This window comes from Emydura macquarii, unplaced genomic scaffold (genome assembly GCF_026122565.2).
Source record: "Emydura macquarii macquarii isolate MOO-44397 ecotype Brisbane River unplaced genomic scaffold, CSIRO-AGI_Emac_v2 contig_561, whole genome shotgun sequence".
Taxonomy (NCBI): Eukaryota; Metazoa; Chordata; order Testudines; family Chelidae; genus Emydura; species Emydura macquarii.
This window is the reverse complement of record NW_027130698.1, coordinates 4,941,771-4,968,400: the sequence shown is the minus strand read 5'-3', so window position 1 is coordinate 4,968,400 and position 26,630 is coordinate 4,941,771. Positions and strand designations below refer to the sequence as shown.

Sequence of the window (26,630 nt, the reverse complement as noted above, 5' to 3'; positions counted from 1 at the left end):
AGTGATAGATGAGGAGTTGGGGTGTGGGGGAGATCCCAGGATAGGAAGGGGTGGAGGGGAGCAATCCGCCGTGTTTGGGGTGTGCACAGTTAGGGTGTGTGTGGGTGTCCTTGATTTTGCATGTTTGTTTCAGGTTTTACAGAGTGTCAGAAGCTGTGGGCGGGTTTTGAAGAATCACAAAAACGTGTGTTATGTCATTTATGGACAGCCCCGGCCCTTTGCAGAACTAAGATGTGGGTGATAGGATCATGTTCCTCACTAGGTCACCCATCCCTGAAGGGTATGGGTGTTAAAAGAGACAATGTAGCCCAGTGCCTAGATAAGGCAGCTCTACTCTCTCTGAAATAATGTACTGAGCTGCCTTCCCTCCTCCCCCTGAAATATTTCATAATGATCATACACGTTTTTGGTGCTTAAAAAAGGTCCTTGTCAATTTACACAGGTATAATGTCTGCATATAGCCTCATAGCAATTCACAAATTTGTCTAGTGGTCATATGACTTCTCTTTTGGCGAGAGAGGCAACATAACAGAATTATAACCATTATTTTGACCTGGCTGTACATTCATGCTTTATAGATAATATTAATGGATTCAAAGGTAAAGTTAATAATTGACTCTTTGAGTGCTAACGAAACACATATCAGAAGCTTCCTGAGTAATAGGAGATGATTTCTTTGATATTCATTTTTATACTTTGCATGAAGTTTTAGTGTGAAAGTTTTGATAAATTTGATTTAACAAAACTAAGAGAATATGTTCCTGATGTTAAAAACCCCCAAACAAATAAAAACAGCATATATTTGTGCAAAAGCATATATTCAATGGCAGTTTCATAAGGACTATTCAATTTTTAAGAATTGACTGCATGATTAAACGTTTTACTGAGCCTAGGCCTAAAGACAGTAGCATGTAGTATGACTACAAACGTGTGACACTAACAACAGCGTAGGCAGAACTGTGGACTCATCCTAAAAATATTCAATGTAAAATTGTGATTATTTTAAAAAATATATAACTATGATAAATTTTTAAATAAAGTTAAGCTATTAGTTTCCAGAAATGCATTTGGAAGGTACAAATACATACAATGGGGACACCATACAAATACCCTGAATTTGTATAATGGAGTAATTCACTTAATAAGTCAAGTAAGAACCTTTTGTTAGATATTTTTTAATGAAGCCAGCGTAGATGGGAAGGTAAACAGGGTGACTGGCATTATGTCATGTATAGGTACAGTGGTATATGTCACAGGTTTGATACTATGCACTATGTTTAGATTATTGCATGAATATTAGGCTTAATTTGTGTAAATTGAAAAAAATGTTTTACATTGAAAGAGCACCAAAAAATAATGAGAAACAGGTATAATTATGAAAAGTTCTTTGCATCTGACGAAGTGGGTCGCAGCCCACGAAAGCTTATGCTTGCAGAAATTAAATTTGTTAGTCTTTAAAGTGCTACAGGACTCTCGTTGTTTTTGAGGTATAATTATCAGCATATCAGAAACAGATTCAGACAATCAAAAATGAAAAGAATTGTTAATTTTGTTTTTGAAATAAATGATCTCCATGGATAAGTTCAATTTGTTTTCATAGCTTTCCTCAGAAAAGTCATTTAATTAAATCATACTGATTTTGTATTCTGTTTGGAGAACACTGAATATATGCAACTATATTGACTTCCAAAACAAAAATGAAGATGGGATGATGGTAAGAAACAAAAATTTGGAATATGTGTATGTTGTTTGTAGCATAAAATCAGATGTTGTGGTCCAGTTTCCAAGCAGTAAGGTATAGACATAGACACTATCGAATAACCTAGATAAGGATCAGGTTTGTGGTAATAATTCGATATTAATAAATATTTCATACACAGCTGAGAGTCATAACTTGTTAAATTCGTATTGGGGGAGCTGGTAGCAACACCTTTATTTAGATTGCTTCTGATTTTCCATTATTATCATCTTTTCCTAAAGAAGCTCTGACACCTCCATTGTTTGCAGCAGACCTTTGATACTTGATAGGGGAAATCTCCTCAGTATAGAGAAGTGCCCTTCCTTTGTCCCGTGAAATTCCATTCACGTTTATTGGAGAGATACAATATTAAAAGTCACCATTTTCCCCAGCGGGAAATGATTGCCACCTGGTGTTGCCAACTCCAAGCGTTAAAAAAATCATGAGTTAGGCCTAAAAAATAATGAGATGGGGTTAGAAAGCCTGAGGTATGGTTTTTTTTTAAAAAACAACAATACATTTTGTGTTCCCTGTGTCTTGCAACAAATATTGGGAGAGTTGTGATTAAATAGCAAGAGTTGGCTACATGATGAGGAGGAGTCAAAAGGTAGCTGTATTTGCTGGGTTGGGAGGCCTCGCTCCCTGCACACACCATACCTCTACCAAAGCTCTTCCCCCTCAAGTAGATGCTTTTCAGAGAATTCCATAAGATTAACTAGTCTTGACGAGTTATCTGTTCCTCTGCCCCCTCTTCCACAGCATTTTCAAATTCCCCATTCTTCTGTTCTATACTGAGTGAGAGATATGTAGTTGATACATGACTGGACCCTAAACTCAAATAACAATAACTCATTTTGATTAGGACATGGTAATACTGTGCAAAGTTTTGTCTCACATTCCTTTTAGAACACTCCCATTCTGCCATTCATTCTCTATATAAAACATCTATATATGGTAAACCCCAAATGAACCTGCTGAAGTTGAACAGTGGGAATGATGGGAATATACTGCATTTTGGGTTTACACATGCACTGTCTTTTATGGTGTCATATTTTTACAGATAATTACCATGAGAAAAGTGCAGTTTACACTTGCTGAGTTATTTGTCATGTTATAAATTACTTGCTGACATGAGGAGCTCTTTTTGTTGAATGCTATATTCACATCCAAATGCCTCAATTCTGCTAGGAGTTTCATGTGCGTGGACCCCAGCATGCACACAGACCTTACTGAAAGCAATTACTGGAGCAGAAGGATAATTTTATTTTTTAAATTTCCTGCTTTATTGCTGGTGGGTTATATTAAATTGCACTGAACCACTTGGAGTATTTGTGTGATGTATTTTTAAGCTATGTCAAGGGTACCTAAACATATGGATAGATTCCCGATTTTAGTATTTGCATAAATCTGAATAAATAAATGCACATTACTTAAAATATGTAATTATTTTAATAATATGGAAAATACCAATTTAAGCTAAAATAACCCCAGAAATTATAACCTAGTTACTCCATAAAACAAAACAAAAATAAACATGGCTGCTGAGTTTGAATGACATGAGCCTTGGACCTGCAGAAGCCTACATATGTGCTTAACTCTGATCTGTCAATAGTCCCATTGACTTTAATGGAACTACTTATAGTCCATGAAGTTAAGCACATGCATACATCTCTAGAATCAGGGTCTTAGACTAGTAGCCATGATTATGGACATCCATTTAAGAACACAGTAGATTCTAGGGACCTACATACGGATGCAAGCCTTTTCTATTGAGTCACCCAGATGTTAGATGTTTGAACGCAGTGTAAAGATGCAGATTGCTGATTCATGCTAAATGGTGGATTTTATTAATTCCAGACAGGATTTAAGAGGGGTTAGAGTAACATTTTAATCCAGACTAAGATATGACAGTTTGCATGGAAAATGGTAGGAATAGCTAAACTTGGGGAAAAAGCTTTGGCTGATTTATGTTAAATTAATAATAAAGCCAAACCCCAGGAAGGGGACTCCAGGGTGTGTCTCCTGAAATCAGAGTTCTACTTGCTACCCACAACACCTTTTAAAGCAAATATAGTAATATGAATGGTATTGCTTTACCCTAATTGCTTAGTCTCTTTGGTAGTATGATTATTTATTATTATTTTTGCTATCCAGTTATCTTATTTGTGTCATGGCCTTGTGTAAAGAAAATGAATGATGGTGTGGAATTCTCTTTCAACTAAGCTAAATTTTCATCTCACTTGGGGCCGACCCTCTAAGTGCTTTGAGTAGGGAGCTCCCACTGAAGTTGATGGGAGTTCTGTGCACAGAGGCTTGTGAGACTGAGCTCTTGAAAGGTGTAATCCTAACTTTGCAAGCTCATTTCTGGACTTTTACATTTGTTATTCATGCTTCATCACAACTCTCACGTCAGTTTTCCATATCAAATTTCTGAAACATTTAATAGCAATGTGAATGAGAAACAAGTCCTTTTTCTGATATCCACACTTAGGAAACAGCAGAGGTATTGTACAACACATGTATTATCAAGGGGATACTAAAAATGCCCTAATTATTATGACACTGAATGCAAAATCACTCTTAACACCATCATTAGCCTTTGATGTAACCATGTATCTCACATCATAAAAATCTCTCTATTATTGGACTGATACAAATCAGAGTAGACAGACCAAATTATCCCATTTTACACTGATATGAACCATGCTTTTTGCAAAAAGTACCAAACAAAGATGGGCCCTAAAACCTGCTCGTTCTAGCCTATTTGTTGTCCTATAAAAGGTATTACAGGGTATATTTAGTCTACTTCAAGGATACTATGTATGAAGGAGCATCCACTGAATTAAATATACAACACTCCAATTATGATTTAGATAGATGATTTATTGCAAGAAAATATTCCCCTTCCCCTTTTTTTACTCAATATCCTTTGCTAGTTTCATTTTTCTCAGGCTTTATGTTTGCCATGTCATTGTAAACTTTCCCTATACAATTTTCCCTTCTGTTGAAACTTGTAAATCTGGCTATTAAAATATTTGGCATGTATATGCTGTTTACAGAAATCAAATATTAACTTATTTCATTCTTGTTATCTGCTCTCTTTGTACAGTTCCTTTATTATTCTCAGTGATCAAACTGATTACAAATTATAATCTAAAAGTCACCTTTTCATAATTCATTTAAACACATGCACATACAATTTAATTATAGCTGTCAGTCAGAAGCGTACTACTGTAATGGCCAAATGTTCCTTGCTTTATGTAAACAGTCCCATGAATCCAACAGAACCTTCATATCTTGGCTTCCATTTCTTCTTCTTCTACTTTTTCCTTCCTTTCTCACCTTCACCTACTCTTAAATCTTTCCCTTCTTGCCTTAGAAGGGCTGCCTACTTAATATATGTCAAACTCCTTCCCTCCTTGAAATCTCTTCTGAAACCTCAGAAATTTTCAATGAGGCCTACTAGCAGTAGTATGTGCCCATGACTTATTTTTAGTTGGACTGGACCAATATATGCCTTAAAATTTATCAGCTTTTAGTGGCAGGGATCTGGTTTTGTTTTGTTTTGTCAATGTTGCCCACTTGTAATATTTGGTGTTGGACAGTGGGATGAAAAGCTGTACGACCCAGCTCCTAGAATCATATGATTGCATAAGAATCTCAATTTAAAATGTTTTTAAAAGAAGTGTCTAACCTTCATGGTTGTGGAGAAAAACTTGACAATATGAACCCTAAGCCTCAGATATCAAAAGACAAATGAAAAGACCCTAAATTTATTAATTTTTTAAATTTCATGAATTTTAAACTGATCTCATGCTTTTTGGGTGACTTGACTCTTAATATTTGAATGCTTGAGGTTGGCTATACTACTTTCTATTTCAAATTTGTTATATATTTTAAAGTTCTGGGTGCAGTTCTTGTATCGTAATAATAAGTTTGCCAACTAGTTAGAATTTCTTTTAACTTACACATAAAATCCAAATATAACCTTAACATAACTATTGTCTAGAAACTGACAGCATCAATAATTCCAGTGTAAGGGGAGAGATGCACTGTCAGGATAAACTAGATATTGTTTCAGGAACTTGAGGTGCTTGCTGGTTCTCAAATGGTGAGCATTTCAACATTTAATCTGCTCCGATCTCATGTCCTCTAAAGGTTCCAGGGTGAACAGCCTGTATCCACACTTGATAATACGTCTGCAATATTTTGTGCAATTATATGTCAACATCTATAGATGCATTAAACAAAAAAGGCAATTCATATCCAATTCAGATAAATGCTACCATTGTTAAAGTTAGACTGCAAAGAAAATCATAAAAGATCTATCTTAGCAATATGTACTCAAAGCACATCTTAGCCATAGGTGCTGGAACAATGGGTGCTGGGGGTGCTACCGCACCGCCTGGCTTGAAATGGTTTCCAGTCATATACAGGGTTTACAGTTTGGTTCAATGGCTCTCAGCACCTCCACTATACAAATTGTTCCAGCATCCCTGCTCTTAGCCATTCACCACATTGCCACCTAATAACTATTTTTTTCTTTTATGTCCCCATCAGTTGTGCTCATTGGCTCCTCTCTACAGTTACACATTAGCATGCACCAGCTGTGTTGTGTTGTCCCAGCTGACACAAAGTCTGTCTGGAGTATGGAGTGGTTCATTGAAATTCAGGTATGTCCAATTTTTTTTAAATCTGAAAAACATGACTTATTCAGCCCCTACGGAGCTGGTTCCAGTCTCCTTTGGAGTTATGTAGCAATAATACTTAGTATTTATACAGCAATTTTCATTTGTGGATCTCAAATTAATTTACAAAGGAGATTATTCCCCTTTTACAGATGGGGAAACCGAGGCATGTATGACTTGTCCAACATCACACAGCAGCGGCAGGGCAAGGAATAGAACTCAAGTCTCATGATGTCCAGGATGTCATTGGACCACATTGCTGTGATCTCTTACCATCAAGGATGAATAAGAGTCAATAGAATGGAGCTCTGGAGGGCATGACATTTTTAAGAGGTTATTTTTTAGATGCTATTATGTTGAATGCCATTATAACCTGTCATGTTTCGCTGAAGTAAATGGAATTCTCATATTTTATTGCAGTTTACAATTCAACAAGAAAATTATATTAGGATATAGCCATTGTGCCTATGGAAAATGTGAAAAGCACCACAATCTCAGGTAGATTGAGAAAGTACAGCTGCTCCTTCAGCTCAAAATCGGAGATGTACATCTCAGAATTTGAATATCTAGGACTTGATTTTCCTCACTTAACTCACAGTGTAACTTCATTGACATCAGTGGAATTATTCCTGATTTATATATTTATAAAACAAGTGAGATCAGAATCTGATTCCTACCCTCATCTTAACATTTTTAAAAAGTGTTTCGGGAACAGAATAAATGAAAATGCAGGGCAAATGGAGCCATCAGAATTATGGCTATAATAAGATTATACAATAATCTACCTGACACATTCAAATATGAAAATCAGATACACACCCTTCCCCCTCATTTAGAAGGGAATTACATGGCATCAGAATAGAGGCTTAGTTTCTGCCTCTAAAAGAGACAAATCCGAATCGCTTTTGGGGATGTTTTACATCACATACTGTCTGCATTAGATACCATATCTTCCACTGCGCTGGAACATTTATTCAAGATGTCTTTATCACTTTCTCTCAACTACTGTCATCCTGCATTTTCACTTTTGCTAAGTCCCAACTATCCAAACCTAAATTCTGTTTAAAATGCAAGAGTCTACCTCCTCTCTCATATCTGAAAGGAACGTGTTTCCTCTCTTCTCTTCCTGTGCTTTCCCTTTTAGGGCCGAATTCTTATCCACATGTACACACATACATAGGAGGGGACGAATGCTTGATAGTTTTGAATGGAGGAAGTATACACTAATCCAGTGGTCCCCAAACTTTTTCTGTTGCACCCTTCCTCCCTTACCTGGTCCTCACCTCCCCTGGGAGCGGAGCCATGATCAGAGGCCAGGCCCCACGGGCTGTGGCTGAGAGTGGAACTGAGACTGGGAGCAGGGTGGTGGCTGGAGCTGGGGCTAGAAGCAGGACCACAGTCGGGGCTGGGAGCCAGGGGCTGCAGTCGAGGCCAGGAGCTGGGGGCCGTGGTTGGTCGGAACTGGAGCTGTGGCTGGGGACGGCGGCAGGGAGCAGGACCACAATTTGGGCTGGAGCTGGGGTCAGGAGTGGGCCTGCAGTTGGTGCCGGGGCCACAGCTGCAGCAGTGGCTGGGCTGCAGCAGAGCTAGGGGCAGAGTGGGCTGGGTGGCGCTCTCTCCCTGCCCCCTGTGTGGGCTGACCCGATCCTGCCGTGCCCCCAGAGCATTCGTCCATGTCCCTATGGGGGGGGGGCACCCCACAATTTGGGGACCACTGCACTAATCATTACATAATGTCAAATGGGCTTCAGTGGCATTGTGCTGTATGTAAGAGGAGAATTTGACCTTCAGTTTTCAAGATTTTCTTGAAAATCTAATATAACTGTCCCTCTTTCAACTCTCTGCCCTCAGTTTTTACAATTTTCCAGCCTCTTCCCTATGGCCCTTGAATGCCAGACTCCTCTTTCCCTCCCAGCTACTCCCAAATGAGTAGCTGATCCTTCTCCTGTTTTTGCCCCGATCATGTAGAACATAGTTTCTCACTGGATACGCGAGACACAAGAAGGGGGTACGTGGCAAAAAACCCAATGAAGGGAGGCGGGTGGCATCTGCCCACTTCCCGCCCGGTTCTAGCTCCCAGCTGGGAGGCAGGCAGCAGCCGTCGGCTTCTGGGGGAGGTGGGCATTAGCCGCTGGCTTCCCGCCTGGTCCCACCTCCTGGCTGGGAGGTAGACGGCAGCCGCCCCAGTCCTGGGAAGCTGGGTGGGAGTTGCCAGCTTCTTGAGACACCAGGCGGCGGCCGACGGTTTGGGCGGCAGCCATTGGCCTTTTGGGAAGCTGGGCGGCAACTGCCCATGTCCTGCCCGGTCCCAGCTCCCTGGTGGGAGCCCAGCAGCAGCAGCAGCCTCCTGTGCCTTGCATGCTGGGCTCACAGCTAGGTGGCTGCCACCCGTGCCCTGGCTCTGAGCCAAGAGACAGCCTCCCGTGCCCTGGCTTGAAGATGGGCAGCAGCTGCCTGCTGCCTACCCACATCCCCAGGTCCCAGCCTGCGCGGAAGCCTCCTCCGCCCCAGCTCAGATTCGGTGGCAGTCGCCCACCTCCCAGGCTGCCATCCACTCTGGTGGGCCGCTAGTGTCTGCTCATACATCACAAGTTCCCTCCTATGTGAGGAGAACACCACGTGACCCCGCCATCAGGCCATAGTGGCGTTGACCTTTGCTCCTATATGGAGGAAGAGGAGGTGGAAGGAGGGGAGAAACAGCAGGGGGTTTTGTGATCTGCCACAGCCACACAGCACAGCAGAACTCAGAACTCTCCTGCTTTATGAGAAATACAGTCATCCAGCGGTAAAGGGGAAAAAGATTGTATTTCTCAGAGTGGAAAATTGAGTGTTGGGATACTTATTATAATTTTCAGAAGTTAGGGGGTACTTGCTACTTAAAAGGTTGAGAAACACTGATGTAGAACAGCTCTCCTGCCCCTTTTTGCTTCTAAATGATTCCATGATTCTCTTCAAATTCCATCTCCCAAATCTCATCTGGTCTCCCAGGCCTATTGAGTGATCTAAATACAGGTAATGCACAAGTTTAGCTAAAATCAATGTAAAAACTAATGCAAAAGTCCTGATCCGACACACTTACATCAGTCTACAGCTGGTTTACAGTGGATGATATTGCATCAATAAATCACAAAGATTTCATATCAGGCTCATTATTTAAATTGAGAGGTTCAGAAAAAGGAAACTAAATCATATTAAATAACTCCAAGAATGCAAGTACTGCATACCAATAATTTCATTGATTTTTCTTTTTTCTTCCGGTCTCTTTCCTTTTCTTGTTTCCATAGTAAGAACGTTCATAACATTGTGTGCTATTGCTGTAATTAAAGCCACTGATGCATTTGTATAATGCAGTCTTCACAAAATGGGATCCTCAAATCTAGCAAAAATTATGGATTTGCAAGCATGATCAATCTGAATGCCTACCTGCATCCCCAAAATATGCTTTTTACCAAAAATTGCTCTGAGATAGTGGGAGCCACCAGGACAAATTCAGAGCAGATGTAATCAGGTGCAGATCTATTGATCTTAATTGGTAACTACAGTATATGTTGCTACCGATAAAAAAAATATCCAGCTAAGGATAAGTGAATGCTTTATTTAAGTGTCTATTTTGGAATAGTCTCTTTGGCATAGTAGAGAGATTTGAGTTGATACCTTTAAGTCACAACAGAACTGGATTGCTGCAACCAGACCCCCCGTTTCTGTGTCATGACATGATGAAGAGTGGTCCCTCTTGTCACAAAGATTCTTCGGAGTTAGTGAACTTTTGCAGCAGCAGATTGAATATCCCATTTGTCTGCCTCTGACCTCTTTATAGTGTAGCAGGACACAGGCAGGCACTGAATTGGACCAGATTATGGAGACATAGCAGACTGATACTTTTCTTTCAAGTCTGCCATCTTGTGTTCTAAAATATAAGTTATCATGGATTTTTGTTTTTAAAAAAATTAAGTCTCCTAACAAAGAATACCTGATTACAAAGAAAAGGTACAAATTGTGAATTGAGACTAAACCGATATAGTAGTGTCTGTCTGAATCTGCAGACAGCATGACTCAATAGCTCTGAGAAGGGAAAATTCCTTTAATTCATTTCATGTGTTCTGACTCTGAAGCTTAATGATAACTTAAATGTAAACATTATTAACTATTTCACTCTTGAACAAAATATTCAAAAAAGAAGAAAGATGACAATCAAATGATGTCAGTTCATGCAGAGCACCCAAGAAAGAAGAGAGAAGATGGTATTAAGATGATTTGCATAGTCGATTGTGAATGGTGTCTAACATTGGCAGGTCAAGTGGGTAGGGCTTGGTTTGCAGGTGGAGCTTGAGAATACTACTACTTTGTCCAAATTTGACCCCTGGATATAAGACATAAGCCATTAACCACCTGACAAAGCAATGTATTGCCTTCTGGCCAACTGAATGCATCTGTAATACAGGGAATGGGGCACTGTGAATTCTAGGATTTCCCTTTGTACCAGTGCAGAGTAGGCACTGAAAATGGGGTGAACAGCAGCAGCAGAAGTTAGAGGGGAATCTGTGTGGCTGGGACCATGAGGAACCAAGATCCTTCCCTTTTCCTGCATGAATTGCTTTAGCTGCTCTGTGTCTTTAAGAGGCTGACACTATCCTGCAAATGAGCCATTATAAAGGCAGGTAAGCAGCAGCAATTGGATCAAAGAGCTGAGAGCAAAGCAGAGCACAGCAGCCGGTATAATGACCAGTCACCATTGCTGGGGATACGGACAGGATGACGGTATGTTATATCCATCATTTCCTAACCTAATCTCTCTCTCTCTCTCTTCTCTCGTCAGATTGTTAATATCCTTGCCTAATCCCTGCAGAGATGCCTGCATTTCATCGTCTGCAGGCATCAAACGTGCAGCAGGCAGTTAACAAGTTTATTAATATTAAACAACACCCAAAAAAGGGCATCTAGAGATGACAAACTTCACCGGCTGGCACCCTGTCATAATCAGCATCACTGTCATAATCCGTATCTAAGAAACCTGGATCTTTCTTAAATGGGGTGGAGGATATCGAGTCTCTTCCCTGCAGATATTTTAGCCACGTCCTCCCCAAAAAGATTATAGTAAATAGGATTAAATGGGGTTTTATTTCTTCCTCTAAAAACAATCATTTGAGTAAAGGTGTAATGGACATTCTGATCCCACTAGAATGATTAAAATGTGATAGCCATGCTATATATGTTCCTTGAATTCCAAGAAATTGTATAGATCAATATTTAAACATTGGAGGCTTTTTTATTAAACAAGTTATGGTTTTTGACCGCACCTTTAATTTCGAGTTATTCTCTTTCTGCACCTCCCACTCCTTGAAAAAGTATATGTGTAAAGACAACCTACGTGGAGCCTATGCAGACTCTTGCAAAGTTTTACAATATCTATATGATTTGCAGAGAATGGTTGGATGAATGACTGATGTTATCCCAGCAAGACAAGTTTATACATGATGATTGAGTGAAAGCTAAAACACTGAGAGAAAGATGGATCGCTCCCGCAGATATTTGTATGTGTGTGTATATTTGTAGCTTTGATACAAAGCTTACGAGGAGACACAGTTATATTGTATAGACTTCAATAGAATTTGAAAACTAAATCTCTTTTAAAAACAACCCCCAGACTGAGAAAAGGAAAATATATAGTTTATAAACCAGTGCTTCAGTGCCTGCTCAAGACCAACATGGTATGTTACATTACTTTTTTTTTATCAACGTAGGTTGGGGCAAGTGGGGTCATTGACACCTGTGACTGATTAACATTTTTCCACTCTTGAGCAAAAATGAGAATGCTACAATTAAAAAAAAAATGTAAGCTATTTTTTATTTTTTAAAAAGTGAATGTGATAACTTTCACAAAACGGAGCAGAAGAATTACATTACTGTGTGCGTTGTAATAAAATGCAAAAATGGAACAGAAGGAAAAGGTAGCAATAAGTAATTCTTTGATGTACAGATGATCTTATCTTAAACAGCATGAGAGCATTCCAGCTCCTCAAACAGAAATCTGTGTGATTAAACTGGTATTTAGTCCCACTCTGTTGGGGTCAGGAAGTCCAAAGGTGTTGATAATCATCCTGTACTGCTCACGATAGAGAAATAGCAGCGTGGGCATTATGGAATAACGAGGCTGTCTCTCAAAGATTTACTGCAGTCATAAAATAGGTTTAAAAATAAACATATAGTAGCTGAGAGATTCTGAGTCATCTGCATCTAATTTGAATCTCGAGAATTCACCATTCCTAGTCAGGAAAGCTTAAATACACAGTGTATATATTTAAAATACCAACAGAGAGAGAGAGAGTCCTCAACCACATCTGTTCTGGAATAATCTACTTGTAATTGCATTTGATTTCTGTAGGAAGTTGAGGACTAAGCAGAAAGGTCTGGGTGTGCCTGTGGCTGTATTAAGTTCTCTTCATTATGCATTTCATAAAAGAGCTAAATTGCCCACCAGGATGCAGGCTGCACTGCTAGTATCTGTAAGCACACACAATACAATGCACACCACATAACTCCTCTGATGACAAACTTAAGTGATTTCCACTGAACATGGCATTCACTCCGAAGCTCATAAGAACTTGTAATCATTCTTTTATATCTATGGCAAAAGTGAAGTAACAATGCTTTCCTTTCCTTTGTTTCAAAGGACCTTCTGAGTGGTACAAATCGTATCCCATTGCCCAGGGACATTGTCAGTCACCTGTTGATATAGTCTCTACGCAAGCAGTTTATGACCCCAGTCTGAAGCCTCTTATTATCTCATATGAATCATGTACATCTCTTGATATCTCCAACAATGGCCACTCAGTCATGGTAGACTTTGAAGATGCTGATGACAAGACAGGTGAGCCTGACGCTTAGAATTAAGATCTCGTGTGTCATATTTCTGCACCTTCTTAACTACAAAGAGAAGTAAAGGTAGTGTACAATTTTGCAACTATTTGAATCTTCTGATATGAGATCAGTGGCATTACTTAGATTTTGTTTTACCATTTTCTTGGATCTGCCTTTTTTTATTTTAATACCACAGTCTGGCAGAGGCTTGAAAAGTGGAGAGGCTGGGTGCTCAGTTTCTGTGCAAAGTGTCACTTAGCAGATCCACATCTCTACACAGTAAGTAAGAACTCAATCTGGGGACAGAAGACTCTGCATTTCCTTTGTGGTAGTTCCTCTGAATTGTCCTGAGATGGAAAAGTTGTTACTTCTGCCAAATAGAGAGCATGTGGATCTCCAATGCTCTTGATGACCTAGACTTATCAGTATAGAAACATGATCCTCTGCATTAATTCTTCTTTCCCGTGGCAGAATGGCTTCTTCAGAAAGGATGTGGACTTTCTGGTTAGTTCTGATTAGGAGGCAGACTGTGCATGTTGCACACGCTGCAGCTGTCTTTTATCCTTCAGCTCTAGGTAGCATGAGTTTTGCTGCTGGTAAGCACTTGATTATTCTCCTTTTACCTCTATAGAAAATTTTGCTCTGATTCACTTACACACTGATTCTGAAGCACAGAATATCAGAAGTCTATTAGTAACTGATAAGAAGAGAGGAGATTTTATATAACTGGTCTCTGATCGGCTAGTTTATTTGTTTTATTTTAACTTATGTCAGCAACTAATAGTCATTCATCTAGTTTGGTGCTTTTGCAGATGCCAGTTTAATTTGATATGTTTGATAGTCAAACCAAATGTTATGGTTGCTGGGAAATGAGTGTCCTGCAATGGCCTGAGGTACTCTCTATTGCCTTTGAAGTAATCCCATAAGGTTGTCAGAGCATTATTAGGTGTGGATTTAAGTTACAGCTACTGGATCTTTTAAGTTCTCCTCTATAAAAAGAAAAAAACGCAAGGACAAGCAAACAGCTCAATGAGTGATCAATTTCCAACTGTATTTTCTGAGTTTTAAATAAAGACGATGGATCTGAGCTTGCCTAAAATTAGCTTCTTTAAAGATCCTGCATGTCGCCTTTGAAAGTGGCTTTGTAAAATGTATCTGGAAAAATGATCTTCACAGACCATTTTAATTTAGTTATAAATAATAGAAATCAGCCCATTTAATAGTGTAATTCACCTAGGGTCATAAGGTTTGAAGTAGAGGGCCCTGCATTGCTCTTCAGGATGAGGGCACAACTGCAGCATCCATGCAAGAGGCTCTCTGCCTCTGGTGCATTATGGAGGGACTCTCCACTGACTATACTGGCATAAAGGAGGCTGTTGGAGAGCAAACCTGAGGAAAGGTTACTAGAGCTGCACTTGCATAAATCCAGTGACTCAAAACCTTTGTATTGAGGGTATGGAGGAGCTTCGGTCATTGATCCAGCCTGGTGGTGGGATGGGGTGGAATGTTGGATGAGGGGGATGCATTTCATCTATCCTACAAGCCCCCATTTAGGCCCCCAGTTTAGCAAAACCTACAAGAATATGCTTAATTTTAAGGATGTACTTAAGTTAACTTCAATGGGACTTAAGCATGTACTTTGGTGTATAAAGGCTAGTTTCCTGCACAAAGTCCAACATGAGCTGGATGCTAGGGTAGTGGACTGCACTCTTAAAAGTTAATATTCCATGTGAAGAGCAGTGAAATAATTCCATAACATGAATAATTTGGAAACAAATAAAATGTTAAGGACTAGGTTGTTAAAAAAATGCTTTACGGACACTGTGTACCTTTTACTGTGTAGTTTAGATTACCCTTTTTCAGTTCTGTTGTACAGAAGAGACAGGACACCAAGCAGTGTATATTTAAAGCACAAGGAAATTACTAGAACTCTGCTGAAATATTATTTTCTTTCTATAAACGTAGACCACACCCCCTGGGTATTAATGGGCTGCATTTATTAAAAGTATTATTTTAAAATTATTTAAAATTTTAAAAGTTTGTATTTACCTTGACCAAGTGTCATAATATCTCCATACCTATTTTCCCCACCTTTGTAATGTGATTTGAGATCCTCTTATGAAAGATATTGTGTTAAGTAAAAGGTATTTCATTAACTTCCCATACCAGAATCAGGTATTAACAGAAAACAGATTATAGAGAACTTCTGTTGGAGGGAAAAAGACAATTGTAAAGAGGAAATACTGTAGCAAAATTATCTGCACCTTCTAACTCAACAGATCCACTCCCTATGTTCCACAAAATTCCAAGTACCTTTACAATTCCAAAGAATTATTTAAAAACACATCAAAAACTGTTTCTAATTCCAATTGTTTCTTAAACACTAAAACCAGTTCAGCTTTCTGAATTTCAATAGGAAGCCTCTCCATAGCTTGGTTGTTTGGTGCATAGCTACTAAGTCCTCTTACCTCGAATTGACATTTCCAAAGGCGAAATAGGAATATGGTAATTTTTTATATAAGTAACTGTCTGTACAATTTTGTTTCTCTGTCTAATATAAATCTTTCTGCTATCTCTGATATCAGCCAGAAGGAAAAACTCTTTACCCTCACCTTGTCTTAAACTTTTGGATAGGGGGAGCTAATATGAGACATTTACTTACACAGATGATGCTGTGAGTTTCCAACAGATCTGGTGGTACTGGATCATGGGTCATATACATTGTTGAGATAACTTCATTGACTTCAATCAGGGATAAATTTGCTCCTGTGTTATTAATTCTAAGAATCTGGGAGCCAAGATAGAGCACTTTCTTTGTATTTTGTTAATTTTGGCTTTGGCTTCTGTTCTGTATATATCAAAGATAAGATTTTTTTCCTTCCTGACTCTTGAGAGATGCTTTTTCTCCATTATTGATTCAACGCGTTTCTATAGTCAGGAAGTTAAAAAAAAAAAAAATCCAAAAGTAATATTTAATCTTTTACATTCTCTTATGTACTTCCATTTTCAGTGATCAGTGGGGGGCCCCTTGAAGGTCCCTATAGGCTGAAGCAGTTTCATTTTCACTGGGGAATGAAGCACAGTCAGGGATCAGAGCATACAGTTGACAGCAAATCTTTTCCTTCTGAGGTAAGAACTTTTTCAAAACCACTTAACTACACCCACGATGCAAACCTGGAACAAAATTTGGAACAGTTTGCATCCAGATCTGAATTTTGCAGCTTGGCCATCCATTCATTTAACCAACAATACGTTGCTATATTTATTAAGAGAAATGCTGTCTACATGTGGTTTCTAGTTGACCATTTCTCTCCATCCACAATGGAATCTGGAAGCTGTCCCTTCCCTATTAAGCATTCCTGGTAGGTAGGGCCTTTTTGTTCCTAGGTAGGATATGATTTTACTACAAATATGGTACAGGGAATGTTTGGGGCTAGGAAAGGGTTAGCTGGTCCTGGAGAATAGCTACCAGAAGATAGATTTGGGAGCTGGGTTGTCAGGATGGGTTGTCAGAAAGAAATTAATTAATTCAGGCAATGTGCCACAACACTGCCCTGATGTTTACCTGAAACTTCTTTGTCTATTACAGCCGTGGAAGGATAGATTGGGTATGTGGCTTTTGCTATAATGTGGGCCTGGAATCTATTTTCTGGACCTTGGCCAAACTCACCATGCTAATATGGAGCCTGAGCTTTCTCTAGGCCTATACATGGAAGTTGGTTGGCATTCATGATATAATATAACTGATGAACTAGGCATGGCGCATTGTGATGTCTCAGTACATAAAGATAGTTTACTGATGCCCAGCAACAATTGCTGTGCACCGCACACTTTAAATAAGAACCAGTATACCTTGCTTATATCTGCCTGAGCTCTATCTAGCATTTCCAGGTACAAGGGGTAACATTTGCAAAAGCACCTAAGAATGACACTGGCTTTCAGTGAAACTTAGACTCCTAAGTGCCCAAGTCTCTTTTAAATAAGGAATTTAGGCACCTAAGACACTTAGATGCGTACGATAATTTTCCCCTAGATCTCTGTTCTGGACTACTAGAGCGAGAGATGGAAATGTTGTCAATGTGCAAATATTTTTAAAGGCACAGTTGTTAAGACTTTTGAGCTGGGAATTTCAAAGGAGCCTGAGGGAATTAGACACCCAAGTCCCACTGACTACCAATGGGTTTTGGGAGACTAACTGCCTGTTGTTAAGATAGTTATGGTGTTTTAAGAGGCGCCTGTAAAGTGATGAGTGATCCCTGAACTAGAATCTGATTGAACCACAGGAGTCATTCCTGTACTAAACTCCAGCCTATCCACAAGCCAGCAACTGGTCTGGTGACACTCTCTGGGCAGGTACCAAAGCCTCACAAGAGGAACAGCTGTTCAGTCTGCTCTATATCACTCCAGGGCTTGGCATTCTACCCTGCCTGATAGTGGTGACAGACTCCAGCCTTGCTCCTGCTCTCACTCCAACCCGACTTTGTACTCCTGATTCGGGCTTTGACCCTGACTCTAACCACTAGACCTGACCATCCCCATCACCCTTTCTGACAGTGCCAAGCCTTTCTTTCCTCCTCAGTTACAGTCTCTTCACCTCATCACACTTGTCCCTCCTACCCACTTCATACCCCCTGCACTGTCCCCATCACCCAACTTTCATTTAACTTATACCCTCCTAAATATATCCACCCCCAAAAAATGTATTGTGGAACTAACGTAATATTTGCTACCCTCACAGTATTCACTCTGCTTGTGTATTCCCCGCACCTTGTCTGTCTTCTCTATTTAGATTGTAAGCTCTTCATGGCAGGAACTGTCTACTACAGTGTTTATACACTATGTAGCACCAGGGGCCCCATTCTTGGTTGGCCCTTACGCACTACCCAAATAAACATGATTTGGGGGGGCGGGGCCATAGCTCTGGTAACCAATAGTAGTTTGCAGATAAGGAAGAAGGGACATAGTTCTAGCTGACCCTGGGATTGCTTATTTGGTTGGTTGGTTTTTTTTGGTACTCATTGACTAATCCCCTCAAAGGACTGCTGTTTTGGAACTTGGTACATTCCTGGTTGATTTGGTTTGTGCCAGAATTTCTGGCAAATCTGCCCTTTAAGCAAAGGCATTTTTATGTGATGCTGACTGATGTTATTGTATACTAAGCATAATACAACCTGTGTGAGGGCCTTTATCATTTAGCTTGTTCATACTTCTAATTTATGATTCCCCTTCACAGCTCCACTTGGTTCATTGGAATGCCAGGACGTATGCAACATTTGGGGAAGCAGCAGCAGCTCCAGATGGCTTGGCGGTAGTTGGTATTTTCTTGGAGGTGAGAGTCATGAAAATAATGGTGTGTGTTTTTATGTGTTGAGAAGCATCAAACTGTCAAATGTTTAAGAACTAAGACACATACTTGAGAAGAACCATTTGGGGAAAATAAATGACTTTACTGGAAGCAGTGACTCAAGGCAGACTGCAATTAAACCTACTTTAGTAGGGACATGCTTAGGGCTGAAAATGGCCTGATATATATTCAAAGCATAACTATATTAACTATATTAAATATCCATTTTCTCACGCAACTCTATCCATTTCACTTTCAGACTGGAGAAGAACATGCCAATATGAACAGACTAACTGATGCCTTGTATATGGTAAAATTTAAAGTAGGTGGTTGGGGTTTTGTTTTTTTTTTGCTCTTGTATCTTTTTTTCTTTCCCTCGCTTGGATCACTTTTAAATGGTATAAACAGGTGCATGAGCTTGAATAAAATAAAAACCAATAAAAGCAGAAATTTCCATCCCTCCGTGAGATTCACCCACCATTAGTACATAACGTAATACAAGGGCATGTAAAAGTAATAGTTTAAACAAACTTCATTTTAATGTATTGTCTCTCACCGCTCATGGTTGCCTTATATCATAAAATTCTAAGCCGTAATGTGCAAAACTTCAGTATAATCCCTTTATACTAACCAGAGGTTCAGAATGAGTGACCCTGTTATTCCTGCCTCTGTGTGTTTGTGAAGAAACTATTTAATTCTGAGGTTGTGGATACGTGCTTGGTCATAACTCGGTGTGGGCATGACAATGACTTGCTCCCCCATTTGAAAAAGAAGCATTGCCCCTTCAGGCTTTCTTGTAATTCCTTTTTAAAAACGGCAAGACTGCTCGTGAGGATGAGTTGCACTTGTCCTCACTCCTGCTGGGTTCTGGGGTCAGCAGAATTTTACAGACACTTTGGTGTTTTCTGGTTGCTCGGTTGTGGAGTGTGAGTGAGCAGGCGCCCCCTCCTCCTGATTTGCTTCTGAGCAACAATATCTGGATCCAGGAGTCCTGCACTGGACCACAGTAACTCTGAAGATAGTCATGTAACCTCTCCTGGCACTGTACTTAGTGCCTAGCTCAGCATCCCTTTGCCACATGCCTGCCTGAGCTGAAAATTACACCGGCAGCTTCATACCCTTTGTTCTAGCTTTCAGTGTTTGATTGAATCTTTGCCTGGATTGCTTTGCTTCTCCAGACTCCAAGCAGGCAATAATGTCTGCTTCATGTCGGCTTGCAGCACCTCAGCTGCAGCTCATCACTGAAGCAGACAATTGTAAGGCACAAAAAGTGGCAGGTAATTGGCACAGGAATTCCACAATTCCATAGAAGCAAATGCTGGTAATGAGGCATGTACAGTTATCAGCAGTTCGTGCTGGATACTATACAGAGAAGGGATTTTTCCCCTGATTTCCCCGTAGGGGAAAGGGGCGCAAATTGTGTGGAGACCTTTAATTTACTAGTGAGTGCTAACACAGGTAGTGAGGGGATAGACTCCCTAAGCATCATGAAGCCAGCCATTGGGTCTGGGATCACCATACAGTAAGAAGCCCACATGATATAACCATGATTAGTGTTGTTCTGATGAAGTTACTGTGACTAGACACAGCCTGATTAGGCCTCAACTGGAGTATTGTGTCCAGTTCTGGGCACCACATTTCAGGAAAGATGTGGACAAATTGGAGAAAGTCCAGAGTAGAGCAATAAAAATGATTAAAGGTCTAGATAGAAAGCTGAAAAGATTGGTTTTGTTTAGTCTGGAGAAGAGAAAACTGACCGGGGACATGATAACAGTTTTCATGTACATAAAAGGTTGTTATACAAGAGGAGGTAGAAAAATTGTCTCCTTAACCTCTGAGGATAGGACAAGAAGCAATGGGCTTAAATTGCAGCAAGAGCGCTTTAGATTGGGTATTAGGAGAAACTTTCCAATTGTCAGGATAGTTAAGCATTGGAATAAATTACCTAGGGAGGTTGTGCAATCTCCATCATTGGAGGTTTTTAAGAACAGATTAGACAAACACCTGTCAAGGATGATCTAGATAATACTTAGTTCAGGGGACTTGACTAGATGACCTCTCAAGGTCCCTTCCAGTTCTACGATTCTATGAAACTATTATCCCATTATTTTTGCAATTTTTAAGCTATCAGCTGATGTTTCTGTTTCTCAGTAAAGATCTATCTTCTTTAACACATATTAAAAAAAAAAAAAAAGAAATATAATGTATCTGTTCTTTCCAGGGCACAAAAGCTCAGTTCAGAAGCTTCAACCCAAAATGCCTTCTGCCCTTGACTCTAAATTACTGGACATATCCCGGTTCTCTAACAACACCTCCTCTATATGAGAGTGTAACATGGATAGTGCTGAAAGAGCCTGTCAGGATTTCTGAGAAACAGGTAAACTTGCAGTCAGCTTATCCCCAAGTTTTGATAGTCTTGACTTAATTTTTTTAGGGTTCAAAATGGGCTCTGAGGGCAGTGATCATTTTCTTTGTATAAAGGGACTAATTTAAGAAATGGCATATGGTCTGGGATGTCTACCTCTGAAGTACTGAATGACAGATTTTGTCAATACGTTATCAGTGTGAATAAAGTAGAAAGCCACCATTTTATTTGTTATGCCTCCACAAAGATATAATGGATCAAATTTTTGCCCTCATTTACACTCAGACAACCCTGTCTTAGTTGAATCCAAGGACTTGGTTGGAATTTCTTTGCTATTTGTCAAATTAACATTCTCTGATCTATTTCACTCTTCCTGTTTTTGCCAGGAATTAAAAAATGACTTAAAAAGATAAGTTCAGATTTTCAAAGGTATTTAGGTAAAAGGTAAATATGCAGATGGGTCTCTAGTGGGACTTTTAGAAGTATCAGGGTGCCAACTCCTCTTGATTTCAGTGGGGGTTGGGCACTAAGGTCCTTTTAAAAATCCTACTACATGTCAATCTGCATCTTTACATATCTTTACAAATCTGGACCTTAGGTCAAATTCTGTCATAACCAACACTGGTGTAACTCAGCATGATTTAGCCTTTGATTTTTGACTGAACAAATTTAAAAGACAAGTTCATATAATCCGTTTCCTCCCACTTCCTCCCACTCCCAAATAGTAATCAAGTAGATGGCACCTGAGACTGCAGGGGAGAATTTGAGACTGAACCTATCTGTAGACATTTTAAAGCACGGACTCATAAAATGGGATTTATTTTTTTCTAAATTTTCAGTGACGATATTTGCACACTTGATGCGATAGAGTGAATAATAAATCATTATGCATAACGTAATATCTCACTCCAATCCCAGATTTGCCATCTTCAGTGCCCACTCATTCCAAACAATCTTGTTTAAATTTGTTGCTTAAATGATCTTTAGGCATAGGAAGAAAAATATTTGGTACTTGCTTTGTTATAAACTTTCAGAACTATTGTACAAGCATCACTCATTTCATAGATAGGGAATCTGAAACAGAGAGATCAAGTGACTTGCCCAAGATTACAGAGGATATCTGTGGCAGAGCCAAGAATAAAATCCAGATCCCTTTACTTTCCAATCCTTTTTGTTAGCCACAAGACCGGACTTCCTCCCAAACAAACCATCCTCCAAGAGAGCAGTCACATTTGCACATTCATTGAGTTTCCAAACATTGTTTATATTTTACATCTCTAACTCTTTTCTTCCTAATTTTAACACCTCTATCAGACTTTCTCTTCATGTAAATCTCCCGTTGACTTTAGTGACTTTTTTTAGATTTTTTTTTTGTTCTTTTGTGTGAATTTCTAGTGCGTGTGAAAGGTGCCTGATTGTCAGCCCTGGAGACTGAAGTTCTTTATCTATAAAACAGATATAGCACAGGTAGTGGCAGTGCAGTTTCCCTCACTGCCCCGCCAATGTGCTTCACCTCGGAGGGTGAGAGGATTGTTCTAGTCTCCTAATCCACTCAAACTTGGGCCTCTCTCCTGAGTGTCCCAGGATTGCTAATTGCTGTTTACTGTGGTGCTGGTGGTTTTGTCAATACAACAAACCTACCTCTTGTCAAATATCATAACTCTTTATTAATTTGATATCCCCTGCCCCTCGCTTATTTAGCAATAATGTTTTCCAGATTTCTTCTTCCCATTGGATATGTGTGCTTCAGATAAGTTTTGCATAGATGTATTAGCTTGCAGATTTCCAAGCTGAATCTCCTTTTGATGTTTTCTAATATTTCTAGATCCCTGTTTATTATTTTTCCATCTGCACTGCACTACAACCTAAGAATGTTATCCAGAATCCACTGGATTCCTGAACCATCCAGGCACAGGAATAGAGGGTATGATCTGGCCCAAAGGAAGAGAAACCTTAGGTTGAGTAGCAGGAAAATTTCCTGGCAGTGAGACATATTACATTGGAAATATTCTCCCCGATAGAAGTGATGGAAATACAGTAATTTGGTGCATTTAAAACTAGATTGAGCAAAATATCTTAGGAAATAGTATAATAATGGTGGGGGTATTGTCTAGATGACCGAACAGGTCTTTTTCATCTCTAACTTTCATGATAGTCATCCCTGTTGGACTCTGTTTCATTGATGTTCTCCATGTAAAAAAAAGAACTGAGGCTTCAGAAGTGGGAACTTGCACCTATTAAAGATTCCAAATATAGAAAACAGTAGAACATATAGAGCCATTCATGCATTTCAAACAAATTACTTTTGAAGGTATCTAATATTCAGTAACCACTGGGGGCCTTCATCTGCGTTTAATATTCTTTCTAGGCTCTTAGCTTGAAAATGTACTATGATCAGATTGAAAGTATTGAATGCTTTCCTCTTGCCTTTTTCCACCAATTGCCTTTGCAAGTACTGTAGTAAAGTTGTTCCACATTAATTTACAGCTGGAGAAATTCCGAACTCTTCTCTTCACCAGCGAGGGAGACGAAAGGATCCAGATGGTGAATAATTTTCGCCCCCCTCAGCCTCTTAAGGGAAGAATAATTCGTGCTTCCTTCAAGGCCTAAAGCAGAAAATAATGAGCTTCAAACATCCAAGTGCTTCCATTTTTGAAAGACCTAACAAGATCTCTGATCTTCAGATGATTATCTCGTTGAGAAAGCAAGAAGGCCATTTCCATGAACACTTTGTGTTGTGGTGCAGCAAAAAAGTCAATACCTCTTGGTTTTATGCTTTGCATGGGCCAGATCCATTCTTTTAAAATAATTATTATGGGATCTTGTTTACTAAAAGAGAACTTTTTTAAAAAATCAGGAATAATTTAGTAATCCGGGGTGCACTCCAGTAGAATAGCGTGATGGTCATCCATATTACTAACCATAATTTTAAGATTTTATCTTAATATTTTAAAATGGGAAATTGCTTGTGCAATGATCTAATCATAGTGATGGGCATAACTTCTAATGCTTAGAGCTATTATTTATAATCTAATAAAGAGTGGAATAATATTGAGCTCTGATAGTGGAAGATCAAAGGCTTAGATCTTCCTGCAGATTTCCTGTGGAGTCCATTGTTTGTCCAGGTCCTCTGGTTTAGAAGATACTTTGACTATATTCTGATTAATTGCTGTTGCCTTCTTACGTTCAACCAGAGCCTGAAACAGTAGCATATACTAAGAAATACGTGATTTCTTCTGTTCACCTCAAATGAAGGTTGACTTTGAAGTCTAAGTCAGACAAGTTTAGTGTTAACATTTTAAAAAATTATTTAAAATAACTTGGATAGTGTTAAAAATGCACTCAGTGCTTCACAAACAACCCGTCTCCCTGCACATCATTGTACAAACATTCACCCACAGCCAGTAGGCCATGCGTAACTATCATGCCCTAATGTTTAATTCAGTTGAAAGGCTGTTCCTTAGGAATAAGGCTACATTCAGATGACTGAGACAGCTGCTACTGTCCTTAAAATAACTAGAGTAAAAGTAGTGTTTACATTTCCATAATCCTATTCCACTCCCTGAGAGCAGCAGGTGGGATTGTGAGTTTGCTAGCAAATTTAACCCAGAAGCAGTGAGGGCAGTTGACTTTTTAATTAGCTAGGGCCAGATTGTGAATATCAGAGTGCTATCTGAGTCCACAAGTAGACAGACTGAAGTCATTGTATCACAATATGTACAATATAAATATTTTAAATCTTCCTTGAAGTCACAGTGACTAAAACAGAAATAAGAACAAATCACAGAGAAAATAAACACCCCTGCCACTGCAGAATTAGTTCACAGTTTTGGAATATGCAAGACACCCACTTGAAAGTTTCACAGCTGCCTTGTGTTGTGAGTTTGTTTTCTCTTAGGAGCTAAGCAGGGTTATGCCTGTCAGTATTGGGAGAGGAGGATTTCTGAAGAACATCTACCTATGTGCTGCCTGAAGGGTGCTGGGGATCCAGCAGGTGGGGCTGTTCTGTGTGAGTGCCAGATGCATGAAATAATGGCTGGGCTGCCTTGCTGCTGGATGTGCTGTCTTCAAGTAAGTTAGGTGTAAAACTGAAGTCGGGTGCAATTGTTGTAATGGTGCAGCTGTTAATCCTGTTGCCTCTTCACATTCTACCTCAAGTCAGTGCATTCCCCTGCATCATGGTTTCCTTCATGTCTTGCCCTACACTTTGTAATGTTGCTGTGCATTATTAAGAAGATGCTGTGTTCCTCTTTACAGGCCTGAAGTAGTTACGACTTAATTGACTTCAGTGGCATTAGTCCTGACTTACACTGGTTTAGGTGATGTGTGAATCAGCCCCTAGGTTTAAGGGGTAAGTTGAGCATTCCTTGCAGTTGAGAGGCTTCAACTCTGGGTGTTTTCACCTCCTCTGAGGAAAGGTGCTCCAGCAGGGCAAAATATTAATTAATATTATCAGAATTTCTGCTGCTCTGGTGGCAAAATTACCCAACTTCTTTTGTCCCAGTTAATCAACCTGATGTTGATGTTAGTTGTAACTGACATCACTACATTCCAATTAGTTATCAGAAATGTTGGACCCTATGCAGAATGGTGTATGTATGTTGTATAACTCAGATGGAAAAATGATGATTCAACCCTTCTGTCAAATCTGTATTTTTCAGCTAAGGCTGCCCCCTACTTCACTCCTGCGGTATAAGAAAAACTACGGCATAGGAGAGCAGAGAAACTAAAAAAATAGAAGAGCTGGCTCAGATGAGCAGGTCTCTTCAGAAAGAGAGAGAAGGCATGGTATTGTGATTGACACAATACTGGGAGTGAGGAGTGCAGGGTTCTAGACATGGTGCTTCCTATGCAGCCGGTGCATTAAATTAAAACTCTCCATCCCTCACTTTCCTTATCTGTAAAATGGGGATAATAATACTTACCTACCTCACAGGGATGTTGTGAGGGTTAATTCAGTTTTGAGATCTTGGGCTGGAAGGTGCTACTAAAGTGGAAAATCATGAGGACATGCAATGGCTTGACCATTATGAATGTGATTTGTACAGCTAGCAGTGCAGGCTGCTATTGCAGAAGGCAGGAATTCTTTATACAAGGTATTCTCAATTTCTTTAACAAATCAAATATATATATTTTTTAAAAATACATGTGTGAAGTCTTGCTGATCTCTTTTGAACAGGTCTAATTCTTGTGCTGCATTAGAACACTGCCCACTCCCCCTCTGTATTTCCCTTTTTCTACGGCTGTCCTCCATCACCTTAATTGAGTGTTCTTCTTGTCCAGAACTGGTTTGTACAAGATCTGCCTGGGATCAAGGGAGGTTCCAAACTAGTGACTCAGGTTTTCTCTAGTCTCAAAGGACCCTGTAATGTTGCATAGTGAAACAGCACAAATACAGATATGGTTTATTTCCTCTCAAACATTTGATTAAAAAAATCAGTTTACTTGGGCAGGCAGATTCTCCAAAACCTTTAATCTAAGAAGCATTTCTAACCTATACCGTATTTATTTCACAAAAGCACCTACCAATCTTCTGTGGCTCAGTTGGTCCACTCTTGTTCAGTGGAGTAATCTAAATTAAAGCACCTCTTGGACATCATCTTTCTGTATCTGATGTATTCTTCTCTAGTCTTGGCT

At 39.5% G+C, this 26,630-nt stretch overlaps 1 protein-coding gene across 1 annotated transcript; it reads left to right on the top strand.

Moving 5' to 3' along the window:
• Positions 1-1,427: 1,427 nt before the first annotated feature.
• Positions 1,428-26,085, top strand: CA7 (carbonic anhydrase 7). The gene is made up of 10 exons (XM_067540095.1): positions 1,428-1,714; positions 6,299-6,411; positions 6,579-6,759; positions 11,243-11,520; positions 13,097-13,294; positions 16,295-16,413; positions 18,518-18,613; positions 18,888-18,950; positions 20,850-21,005; positions 23,481-26,085. The coding sequence occupies exons 5-10, from the start codon at positions 13,261-13,263 to the stop codon at positions 23,601-23,603; spliced, it is 591 nt and encodes a 196-aa protein (XP_067396196.1). The 5' UTR covers positions 1,428-1,714; positions 6,299-6,411; positions 6,579-6,759; positions 11,243-11,520; positions 13,097-13,260; the 3' UTR covers positions 23,604-26,085.
• Positions 26,086-26,630: the final 545 nt, after the last annotated feature.

Bases quoted from the DNA above. Each gene is read 5' to 3' on its own strand.
- CA7 (XM_067540095.1), top strand. From the start codon at position 13,261: ATGGTAGACTTTGAAGATGCTGATGACAAGACAG. The intron at 13,295-16,294 runs GTGAGCCTGACG...TTCCATTTTCAG, and splicing joins AGATGCTGATGACAAGACAG to TGATCAGTGGGGGGCCCCTT. The intron at 21,006-23,480 runs GTAAACTTGCAG...ATTAATTTACAG, and splicing joins TCAGGATTTCTGAGAAACAG to CTGGAGAAATTCCGAACTCT.